Consider the following 12,394-nt stretch of genomic DNA (forward strand, 5'->3'; position numbering starts at 1 on the left):
AGACGTGAATCAGATGATGAATGTGGATCCGATGTCGACGAACTCTGATGACTATCTCGTGTAGGAATCCAGGGTGTCGAGCTATCAGAATCCGATGTCAACGAGCTATCAGAATCTTATATCAACGTCATAAGGCCTGTATGGAATTACATTAAAAAAATAATATCGATATTTGAAAGCAATAAGATTAAAAATGAAAGCAATAAATCAAATAGTGAGTTAAATAACAACCAAAACAGAAATATTACACAATATCAACAATGAATTTGTATTTGAAAGAAATAAAAGTAGATCATTACTATTATAACACACTACTTTTCATAAATATATACATAACGTACCAATATAGTTAGTTTTCATCATCATTTTCAATGATATCTTCTTTAAGAACAAATGATAAAGCATCCACGTTACTTGCTGCAAATGCTAAATGATCTTCAAAAGCGTCTACATCTTTATTCAATCTCTTTGGAGCTTCTAAAACAACATGCCAAGCTTCCCTAGACCGACTTTGATTTTTACAATAAAAAACTTGAGTTTCTTGTGAGGCAAGAATAAACGGTTCATCGTCCACTTTTGTATTTCTCATCAATCTCTCTAGATTAACATATCGTAAATTTGTGTCTCGATCAACCATATACCCATTTGAATTTTCTATACGCACCCAATCACAATAAAATACTGTCTCTTTGAAATCTAGATAGTCCAACTCAAGTATTTTCTTTACAATACCATAATAGGTAACTTCTTCATCTACATAATTCGTATCTCTAGCATTTGCCCGGAAACTCTTTACAGTTTTCATTGACACCCCAGAGTTTTGTGTTGATAAATTCATTTCATATTCCGCTGTATAGAAAACATACCCATTTACTGCATATGCGTTATATGAAATTACAGAAGCATTTGGACCGATAGCAAGCCTTTTTGTGATTGAGGGGCTGAAATCGTCATGTAGTTGTTCTCTAACGCAATGAGCGTATGGCATTTCTTTCTCTGCTTGTGAATTGGTCTTTCGACTATTAACCCTTGACGCAAGACTTTGAAGGTATTCATTATATTTCCTATAAAAGATAATATGAATTAATGAGGTTTAAATTCATATAATATAGAAATAAATTTGAATTGTTGCTACATACTTTTCCCATTGAGAATTCTCAGCAGACTGACGAAGTACCCATTTGCGAACTTGCTCGTACTTCACATTGTTTAGAACATAACATTTCCCATTCTTATCAATAGGGTAGGCAGGTTCACAGTCATCATTCATAATCATATGTTGGCCTCGTTGATGACTTCCTATTCTACGTAAATCATCGGGCATGTAATGCATAACATACATCATTGCTTCTTTCATAAGATAACATTCCGTGATAGAACCTTCTGGGAATGTTTGGTTCACCACGTATCGTTTATACCTCTTCATCATCCTAATAATATTTTACGAATTAAATAACGATAAGACAAATAAAAATATTCATTACTTATTGATCATCACATACCGTTCAAAAGGATACATCCATCGATATCTAACTGGTCCACACATCTGCGCTTCCTCCACCAAGTGCACAAGGAGATATATCATAGAAACAAAAAAAGAAAGTGGAAAACATTTTTCGAATACATACACTGTTTCTACAATACGTCCTTTAAAACTTTGTAACTCCAAACGATTGATTTTTTTCAAGCATAAGACATTGAAAAATATCGAGAGTTGTCGAATAACGGTACGTGACGATTTTTGATTCTTCATCTTGAATGCGTGGATTAGCAACACCGGTAATAAATGTTGCATAAGTATGTGAAAATCATGTGATTTCAAAATTTTCAATTGAAGTTCTTGTAAACTCACATTTTGTTTCCAATTTGAACTGTATCCGACAGGAACTTTCAAATCCCACAAGGTTTTACAAATTAATTTTTTTTCCTCATTAGACAGTTCGTAAAGAGCTTTTGGTAAAACCTCATTGCCATTAATGTTCATCGGTCACAAATTCCTTTTTATCTTCATTTCTTTCAAGTCTAATCGAGTTTTACAACTATCTTTAGTCTTATCTTCGTCTTTATAATTGTTGCAAAGAGATTTTCAGTCACATTTTTCTCAATGTGCATCACATCAAGATTGTGACGAAGTGGCAAATCCTTCCAATAAGGCAAGTCAAAGAATGTTGATCTCTTCGACCATGGAGTCTCATCATTCATAGATTTTTTCCTTTTCTTACATGGTAATTTTTCAAACTCTATATGAATTGTTTCCAACTTGGTTAATAAATCAACTCCGTTCAACCGACGATTCTACTTCTCTTTTTCTTCATACCCATTAAATTAAGATTTTTATCAGTTAAAAATTTTCTGTGCCCCATATAAGCAAATTTTCCACCATGTTTTAACCACATTGAATCTGTTCCTTCACTACAAACAGGACATGCAAATTTTCCCACTGTTTTACAACCCGATAAATGACCGTACGTTCGAAAATCATGTATAGCCCATAACAAAATTGCTCTCATTGTAAACATATGTTTAGTGCTAGCATCATATGTTTTAATTCCTGTAGACCACAACTCATTTAGCTCTACAATCAATGGCTGCAAGTACACGTCAATGTCATGTCCTAGACCATTTCTCTTAGGAATCAAAAGTGTCAACATCGTAAACTCCTTTCGCATGCATAAAGATGGTGGTAGATTATACGGAACAACCATAACAGGCCAACAACTGTATGAGTTGTTTTTCATCCCAAATGGATTAAATCCATCTGTTACAAGTCTCAACCGAACATTGCGTGGCTCAACAGCAAAATCTCCCCATTTACTATCCACTTCTCTCTAACAAGAGGAATCCACTGGATGACACATAAACTCTTTTCGTTGTTGACATCCTTTAGAATGCCATTTCATGTTCTCTGCAATCCATGGCACACTATACATTCGTTTCAACCTTTGTTAGTGGGAAATACCTCAATATTTTCACCGGTAAAAGTTTTTTCCTCCACTTCTTTTCATTAACCGGTTTCCATCTACTCTCGTCACATTTTGGACAACTATCTCTACCTTTATTCTCTCTCCAATACAATATACAATTATTAGGACATGCATGAATAATCTCGCATTTCATCCTTAAAGTCTTGATCATTTTCTTTGCAGCGTAGGTACTCTTTGGTAAAAAGTTGTCATGTGCAATATCCTTTTAATCATTTGTAACAATTCATCAAAACTCTTCTGAGACCATTGATGTCTAGTTTTCATACTCAACAACTCAACTATAACTGAAATTTTGTATCCTCTTTTTGACATGAATGATATAAGGGTTGCATTGCTTCTTCTATCATTTGGTGATATTGAATATCATCTGTTGAATCATCATGAACTTGGTCATCGTTTCTATCAAAACACTCGTCCATATAAGTAATTTCATATTCTTTGTTGGAAAAACGTCCAAGCACATCATTCAACATATCTGTCATTCTTGGGATCATATCTTCATCACACTGACGAACAGACGTACTAGCCCTGACTGTTACATGATCCCCGCCTCTCCAATGTTCTCCATGGAATATTCATCTCGTGTAAGAAGTATCTACACCGTCACAAACTAAGTATTCTATGATTGTTTCTATATCTTTCTTTCACGATGAAATATTACGATATTTGACACAAGGACAAAAATAATGATCATCATAACCGAAATTATGTTTATTCATTTTCAAGTATTCAATAAATGACACTACACCATCAATATATTCCGTTGATAACCTAGGTTTTGACATCCACTATTTTCTTGGAACTTCAAGCTTCTCCATCAAACATACAACTGACAAGTAAAAGGAAAAAACAAAGGATAGAATCACAAAATAAGCTGAAAATAAGAAAGATTGGACCTTAAGCGATAAAGATATATACTAATACTTACTAAGTTGTGCACGCACGCATGCACATGGTTTAAGGGGGATCACAATGTGGACCAAAACCATCCCATGTAGGCAACACATGATAAATATACCTATACAAATCTATCATATATATGATTTAAAAGGGATCACAAGGTGGACCAAAACCATTCTTTATAGACCAAGTATATGCTAAAATCATACAAAGAATAAGGCACATGGAAGTTGATAGAGAATATAGTAAAAGTAAAGATATTCTTATAAAGACATGTGAAGAAGTACCCATAAATGTGGTAAGAAAGTAAACCAAACAACTTATTTGCATTAAATATTTAAGTTCACATCATCCAAGTGGGTGATGGTTGAAGGTTGGAGGGCATGAATTGGATAGGATTGTTTACATCATCAGTAATGCAACAAGGACCAAGTTGTGTGCAAGTAGTTGGAAGGTTTTGACTGGTAAAGAATTCTCTATTTAGTACTCCCACACAACTAACTACAACCTCCATTGGGTAGGTGTCAACTCCAAGGTCCACCATGTGTCACTGTTTTTTTTCATAGATCTTAAGTGTTTGACTTTGACTAAACACTAAATAGACCTACACAAAATAAAACAAAACAGCCCAACTGCCAGCATTCAGATTTGATTGTTTTCTTATGGTGGGTGCATGACAAGTAAACCAATGATTGAACAAATTATTTGATTTTTGACTCTGTTGGGTACATTGTAAATCATTTACAATTTATTTATTTAAAAAAAAACTCTAAAATAGATTTGTAGGGGTACTTAATACTGAAATACAAATGATTTACTTCGTAAAATTTTTACAAGAACCACCAAAATCCTTTAAAAAACAAATTTTACAATACAAAAAAATTTCAAAAATTATTTACAAACGTTCTAGTGATTTTTGTTGTTGCTGGGCAAACACGTGTAAAGGTTATCTAAGAGCACACCAGCCATGATTTTTTTTTTTGTCGGGGTGGGGCAACTAAGACATATAAAAATTTTGAACTTTTCTATGGGGTAGTGGCGACGGATTTTGTTGCATAAGTTGTAAAAAAATTTGGGTGGGTGTGGGGGACAGCGGCAAGTGAAATGGTTTTCTTAATAATCAAGAAGAAAACAAACAAAAGACACTCAAGCTAGCAATTGTTCTTCAAATATAATTTGATCTTATGGCACACCTTCTATTATGGTTTCCTTCCTATGGTGCAGTAAAAGAACAACCACTCGTAGTCGATAAAAGATATATGAGATAGGTAGACCTAAAAAGTTGGGGAGTCATAGTAAATTCCACAATTGCACAGCCGAAACCTATTTGTTTATATGAGGAATAGCTATAGATAGTTATGCTTATCATTTCTAACATGAGTTAAAATAAAATTTAAAGAACTATGTTTTCTTTGGGTTTCCAGCACACCACCACCTTAAAATCACATTCTTAGATTTTACATGAACCTATAAGAAGCTTCAACATAATCCATTCATTCCACATTCTAACATACATTACAGGGCACAACTAATCTAATTAAAAAACAAAACAAAAAAACTTCACTACAACTACGCAAATATCAATAATTTAAGCAAGAAAACTGAAATAATAATAATAATAAACATGCTTGGGTGCTAGATATCCATCAAGAGCATTCTTAACAAGTCCAAAATCTTAAACCTTAATTAGCTCCCATGTCATCCCCAAGAAGTATATTATATTTGAAGGCTTCAAAATATGTGTGGATGATATTCAACTCCTCTAGCTACTACATGAGATGTAATTGAGACTCTCTACTTCCATGAAAGAGGGAGAATTCTCATTCTCACTACAATGTCCAATCAAACAAATTCTGACCCAAAGTCCCTTGCAGCATATATATTCTATTGGTAGATCAAAAGACTTTCATTCTCATTGACACAAAAATAACTTAGTTTTTAAGAGGGCTACCAAATGTTTGTGTCTAACCTTTGTTAGAACTCCGATCTCGATCTCAATCACACAAGCATACAAGATTTAGGATTACAATTATCACAAATCGGAATGGTGAAGTGTCATGGTATAGTAGATCATAAAACCTGAACCTATAAGAGACTTCAACACAATCCATTCATTCATAAAAATTCACATTCTAACATACATTACAGATTATGATCATACATTACGGGGCACAAGTGCACAACTAATCTAATAAAAAATATAACTTCACTACAACTATTTGAAAGTTTATACAGTCCCAACAAAACAGAAATAACCTTCCCTATATATGGATTTCCTAACATTTTTTTCTGGCTTTGTCAAGATACAATGCCTATTCATGTTTTTAGCTGGAGTGGAGTACGTTCCTATTGTTAATTCTCCATGATGACCTCGGGAAAGAGGCTTTACACTATGATCGACATAATTGGTCATCCTTCGGAAATGACTTTTGACCATGGGTCTGTCAATGTCTCCTCCAGAACTTTGGCATCTATCTTGATTTAAACATAAATAACTTTATCAATTATAGTGATGTTTTGTATTTAGATTGTTGAACCTAGCCTGGAATTTGTGTGTTCATGAGCTTCTACCAAAGGCTATTGCCACAAAATACACCTCAACCCCCCTCCCAACAATCCTTTCTCTTGAAATGAAAGGTGACTAACAACATTGAAACAATGCCACTATAGAAAAAAGAAAGCACCAACATACATTGAAAAAGTAAAGCAAGTGGAACCAAATTGAAGCAACAAAAGAGCAATGGATGAGCAGGACTCAATGCCTCTACTCATTAACAGCAAAATTAACAATCAAAAATTACAAACTTACAATCGACATGCATTAGATATGATCATGACAACTTGATACACTTCAGCATGAAAAACAAAGACTAAACAAAATCAATCAAATTGTTAAAAAAAAACCCTAAAAACAAGGGAAAATTGATGAACTATGAATAAGGAGAAGAAATAAGAGACAGTACTTACTGGAATTGAACCAATCAAATAGATATCTCAATTTGAGCTTCGAAAATAGTTGGCAGAGAAGAGAAGACCAAGGATTTGAGCTTAATTTCTTCGATTTGAGCTTCAGTTCTTGGAAGACGTAGATGACGACGAGATCAAGAGGATTTGAGCTTATTCGAAGAAGATATCAACAATTTTATTAATCAATCGATCGAATAGGTGAGAGAGAAATCAAAAACAGAAAGATGAGAGATCGAGAGAGACTTACAGAGAGGAGAGATCGAGAGATCCAGACAGACTGATCGAGAGGAGAGAGGAGAGACTGTAGAGAGGAGAGATGAGAGAGACTTAATTACAAAGTGATCGAGAGAGATTTAAAAAGAGAGAAGAGATCGAGAGAGAGTAACAGCCTGATCAAGATGAGAGAGGAGAGACTGTAGAGAGAAGACATGAGAAACAAAACGAAGAGAGTTCGTTAAACGGGTCGAGTAAAACGATGAAAGAAATTAGGTGGGCTAAGCCCGTCGAATTGTTTGGTAGGCTTTAAACGTGGGCTTTGGGCCAACGAACTATAAACGACGGGTTAGAGCCGTCGAATTTAACGTTACAGTACCGTCGAAATGTTACTATTTTGACGCAGTGCATACCCCTACGAGAGGTTTTTCAATATGATCGCCACTTGTTCCTTTTCTGATGGTTTATCCTACATCTATGCAACCTTAGCCCTCCAACAACTAATGAAATCAGTAATGTTTCACTATTCTTTTGCTTAGTGGATTCCAAATCCCTTCGAGAAGTTTCTATCTCGGTGTTGTATTTGTACTGGTACCAGAACATCCTTGACATATTTTCCCATGTCCCTATTACAGTTGAATCTTGGGACATTACCCATCGTAGCGCTGATCCTGACAAAGTACGTTGGAACAACAATGTCATCTATTTATCATTGAGGCCCATTGTGCGCATGTTAGTGACATATACCTTGAGATGCGTTTTTACGTAGCCTACTCCATTGAATTTTTTCATTTATGGCATTACAAACTTTTTGGGTAGACAGATCTTAGGGATTTGATTCAAAACCTCTATTCTTGTTGCGATTTCGTCAATCCCTTTTATGTTCTTCATTGTTGTTTCCAACTGAGTCATTATGTTGGCCAACATTGGATTCTCATTATAATATTCCTCATTTCCGTCAAGTTCATAAACCTCATCCAGATTCTTAACTGTGCTACCTTCTGGTCCCTTGCCCCTTTGATCGTCAGGCTGGTATCTTGTTGACTCAGAGATCTGTTCTAGCACTTCTATCTTGCTCTTTATGATGTTCATATCCATTGCAAAGACTGCCAAGATCTTACGAATTTTCGCGAGTTTAGATTCAGAAGCCATCTTTAATAGTTTGTTTGGTGCTGATGTTTTTTCTAAACGACTTGACTCTCGACTACAACTAGGTGGTGGACGCTTAAGTTTGGGCGCAAATAGTATCCTGAAACCCCATCAATGGTGGATTATTTGTTACTGACCCGATGATAGGTTTTAGCAATTAGAATTAAAGGTCCCTCTTGATAACGTTTATTAAATTAATCTCATATATTCAAAGTCTTTAACTGATGGCACATTCCGAGCAAGAAGTTGCATGAAGATGATTTGTCAATTGATCAGGAATCTTAGAAAATTTAACCATGATTAAGGGTTGTACGACCTTCTAAGAGTAAGATCTAGGTTGTACTAGTCGATACAGCCCTTAATATGTTTTATACTAATCACAACCTTGTTGATTATAAAATATTTAGTCCATTGAATTAAATTGGCCAATAAAAATTATTGGAACTATGTACCCATTTGAGTTTGGGTCGATTCGACCCAATAGATCTGAATATTCTACTTGAACCACTTCATCTATTATTTTTAAGCCAATTAGTTCAATCGATCCATGTTTTGATCCATGAAATTTATTTACCAATTGGACTAACTGGTTTAAATAGACATTGATCTATATGTCTCATCAGTTATGTTATTGGGTTGGACTGGTATTGTAGATTCAATTTGAGCGGTGTGGACCAGTCCACCCACTTACGTTTTGGTTAAATTAAAGAAAGACAACCCGGGAGCACTTATGATCGATTCGAGTTGTGGCTTAGTAAGACTGCACCTAAATTCTAGGCTTACTATATGATTAAGGGTAGGTTAGGACAAAGCTTAAGTCACTTCAGTCCGAAACACCGATATACTATCCTAGTTGTACTTGGTCAAGCAGTACGTGGTGTTCTATTTTGATATACCCGAAGGTACTATACTGAAGTTGTAGCGTTCACGGGCGTCCTCTGTGTCCCAAAGGACCAGGTTAGCTTAGATCCTGTTACTGGGTTTATAAGGACATGATATGACGCAAATATGCGTATGCATGCTCGTAAGTGTGTGCAAAGGGACAAAGTGCACCCAATACGTTCTTCGTAAATATCTAACCATACAAATCAAATACATTAATTTATCAATCTAATCAAAAGAGATAAACAATTAAACATATCTAATCATATGCCAATGAAAGAAATGACAAAATCTAACCTAATCTAAGAGTCATTTTGAGTCAATTGGATTAACTCGAGGAAAAAGTCAACCTAAGGATAGTTTTGGATCGGGTCAAGTTTGACCCTAAAGATCCCCAGTGGAGTCGCCACTGAAATCGCCTCGACCCCTGTGACCCGTTAAATAGTGGATAGGGGTCTAGATATACGTATCTCGAGGATTTTTAAAGAATAGGGAGTCGCCACCTAGTTTAGGTCTAGGAACCAAAATTAACTCCAAATGGATATGGGTCAATTCACGGATCAGAGAGATAGGTAAGGAGTTAGGTTACGAGTTTCGAAAGGTGTTAGGCACCGAACCCGCCTGATTAAGATGATTAGTCTCTACTGCGATCCAAAAATATCCTATGGTCAACATTCAAATACTAAAAGTTAAACTAGGGTCCAATCATCATCAAATTGCATCGGATTTACTAAACAAATCTTACGGCTAAATTAATTACATGATTTCTCGAATTTCGCATGATAGAATCCCACGATTGATAAGGCATACGTGGCACCAAAATTTAATGAATCGATTCAGTCACATTTAGGAGAATATGAAATTAATTTTTAATGCCCTGTACACAAAATTAATGAACTGGCTCATTGACGACATTTATCAAAGAAATTCGATTTTTGAATTGCCACGTGTATTAAATTGGTGAATTAACCCACATGCCTAATTTATAAAAAAAAAAATTAATTCAAACTTTCAATGTCCCAAAATCAGTGAGTCGACTCGCAATTTGTTAATCAAAAGAATCTTGATTTTTTTTAATCGTCGCGTGTATTAAATCGGTGAGTTAATCCACGTGCCTAATTTATAATAATAAAAAAAAATCGATTCAAATTTTCAATGTCCCCAAAATCAGTGAGTTGACTTGTAATTTGTTAATCAAAAGAATCTAGATTTTTTTAATCGCCACATGTATTAAATCGGTGAGTTAACTCACGTACCTAATTTATAAAAAAATCGATTCAAATTTTCAATGTCCTCAAAATCAGTGAGTCGACTTGCAATTTATTAATCAAAAGAATTTGATTTTTTTTTAATCGCCACATGTATTAAATCAGTGAGTTAACCCACGAGCCTAATTTATAAAAAAAAATCGATTCAAATTTTCAATGTCCCCAAAATCAGTGAGTCAATTCACAATTTTTATTATGAAAATCAATTTTTTATTTTTATCTTTCGTGTACACCATTAATTTTATTGAGTAGATCAACATTAATGAGTTAATCCAATAACATCAAAAATCGACGAATCAACTCGATAGATATGAACAATCAATGAATCGGTCCACTAACGATTGGCCCAATCAATCTATCAACAAAATTAGTCGAATCGATCCATTAATTTTTCGGAAACTTAAAAGTTGTCGTTAGTGCCACGTATACCCCAAAATCAACGAATTAATTCAAATGCATACGAAATCCGGAAACAATAAAAAATAAAATAAAAATAAAATAAAACATAAAAAAATAAAATAAAATAAAAATTAAAAAAAAAAGATTTACCTTTGCCGAATAATTTTGGATGCGTAAATTCCTTCAAAAATAACTCGAAATAATGTGTGAGTAATTGTTGTTATCTTGCGTGCTTTTAGAAGCCTGTTCCAAAAATCAAGTTGGTCTAGGCTTGCTTAATGGCTACGGGCTTGCCTAAAGGTCGAAATTGATAGAGTTATAAGGGTACAAAAAAAAAAAAAAAAATTGAACCAATGGCTTTGGGGAATACTAACAGTGAGGATAGAGATGCTCAATGGGTTGCTAATAGTAAAGATGAATAGAAGGCTGAGTCGGTTGCAAAATTAAATTAAGAGAGGGCTGAGTTGGGTTGTAAAACCGTGAGGATGAGGAGTGCTACAGGCTGGTTTATGGCTGCTGTAAAAAATGAGGAAGTAGGTGAAGGTATGTTGCAGGTTTTTTTTTTTTAGAAGAAGAAGGTTGCAGGCTAGGAGATAGTTGCAGATTTTTAATGGGGAACTCAAAGAGGGCAGCAAGGTGAAGATGGAAGGAGGGCCTGATAGCTACTGTTTTTGGACGTTTTTAGAGACGGAGAGAGGCTGCATTGGCGACTGTTTTTACTCCAAAACGTGGGGGAGAAAAGGGTATTGATTAGGCTCTGTTTTTGGACGATTTTAGAGATGAATGGAAGGTTGCAATGACTGCTTGTTTTGCTCCAACGTGGGGGAGAAGGGCTGTTCAAAACGTGAGAGAGAGAGAGAGAGAGAGAGAGAGAGAACCTGAGAGAGAAGAAGATGGAGAGATGAGATGAGGGAGCTGAAGTTGCTGGTTTTAAATAGCAGCCAAAAGAATAACGTTTTTTCTTCTTTTTTTGTTTTTTTGAAAAATGGCAGTCCAAAAATCCTCGTCCAATTCGTTGCTTTTCCTTATGTTTTATAATGATCCTCCTCATCAAAATGTAAGAGAGGGAGAGAGGGGAGAGATGGAGAGATGTGTAGGAGACGTGGGTTAGAGGAGTCCGTTGGAGAAGATGGAGAAGAAGGAGTTGGAGAAAAGAGAGAGCTCCACGTTTTTTTTATTTTTTTATTTTTTTATTTTTTATTTTTTTTTACATTATTAGGAGAATGGGGTGGTGATCCCACGTTACTCGTAGCATGACGATTTTTGCTCTACTTTTACTTGATTGAGTTTCAAAATTTGATTGGTCTTTTTTTTTTTTTTTTTTTTTGTTCTATTGATCAATATTATCTTAATTTGATTCTTTTTGAATTTCGATTTGAGTTTTAATTATTTGAATTTGACTTTTAATTTAAATGTTGAATGTGTTGATAAATTTGAATTTGAATTTGAAATTTAAATTGATTTTAAATTTTAATTGGTTGGTTGATTGGATTTTGATTTCAATTTGATTGAATAGATTTTAATTTATTGATTACATTTTTAGTTGGTTGATCAGTTCTAATTTTAATTTTATTCTTTTTTAATTGGTTGAATGATTTTTAATTTGATTTTCAATTTGATTTTGTAATTTAA

At 34.5% G+C, this 12,394-nt stretch overlaps 1 protein-coding gene across 1 annotated transcript; it reads right to left on the bottom strand.

The window, feature by feature from the left end:
* Nucleotides 1–349: 349 nt before the first annotated feature.
* LOC147386243 (uncharacterized) lies at nt 350–8,216 on the bottom strand. The gene is made up of 4 exons (XM_086424527.1): nt 8,037–8,216; nt 2,392–2,828; nt 1,140–1,430; nt 350–1,064 (listed from the first exon to the last, which is right to left on the bottom strand). The coding sequence occupies exons 1-4, from the start codon at nt 8,214–8,216 to the stop codon at nt 350–352; spliced, it is 1,623 nt and encodes a 540-aa protein (XP_086280653.1).
* Between the last annotated feature and the right edge of the window lie 4,178 nt (nt 8,217–12,394).

This window comes from Akebia trifoliata, chromosome 14 (assembly GCF_017979445.1).
Source record: "Akebia trifoliata isolate Shusen 1 chromosome 14, ASM1797944v1, whole genome shotgun sequence".
NCBI classification, from domain to species: Eukaryota; Viridiplantae; Streptophyta; class Magnoliopsida; order Ranunculales; family Lardizabalaceae; genus Akebia; species Akebia trifoliata.

Bases quoted from the DNA above. Each gene is read 5' to 3' on its own strand.
- LOC147386243 (XM_086424527.1), bottom strand. From the start codon at position 8,216: ATGGCTTCTGAATCTAAACTCGCGAAAATTCGTAAGATCTTGGCAGTC. The intron at 2,829-8,036 runs GTTTATGAACTT...TCCTCTTGTTAG, and splicing joins CAGTTAAGAATCTGGATGAG to AGAGAAGTGGATAGTAAATG. The intron at 1,065-1,139 runs GTATGTAGCAAC...TATCTTTTATAG, and splicing joins GAGAATTCTCAATGGGAAAA to GAAATATAATGAATACCTTC.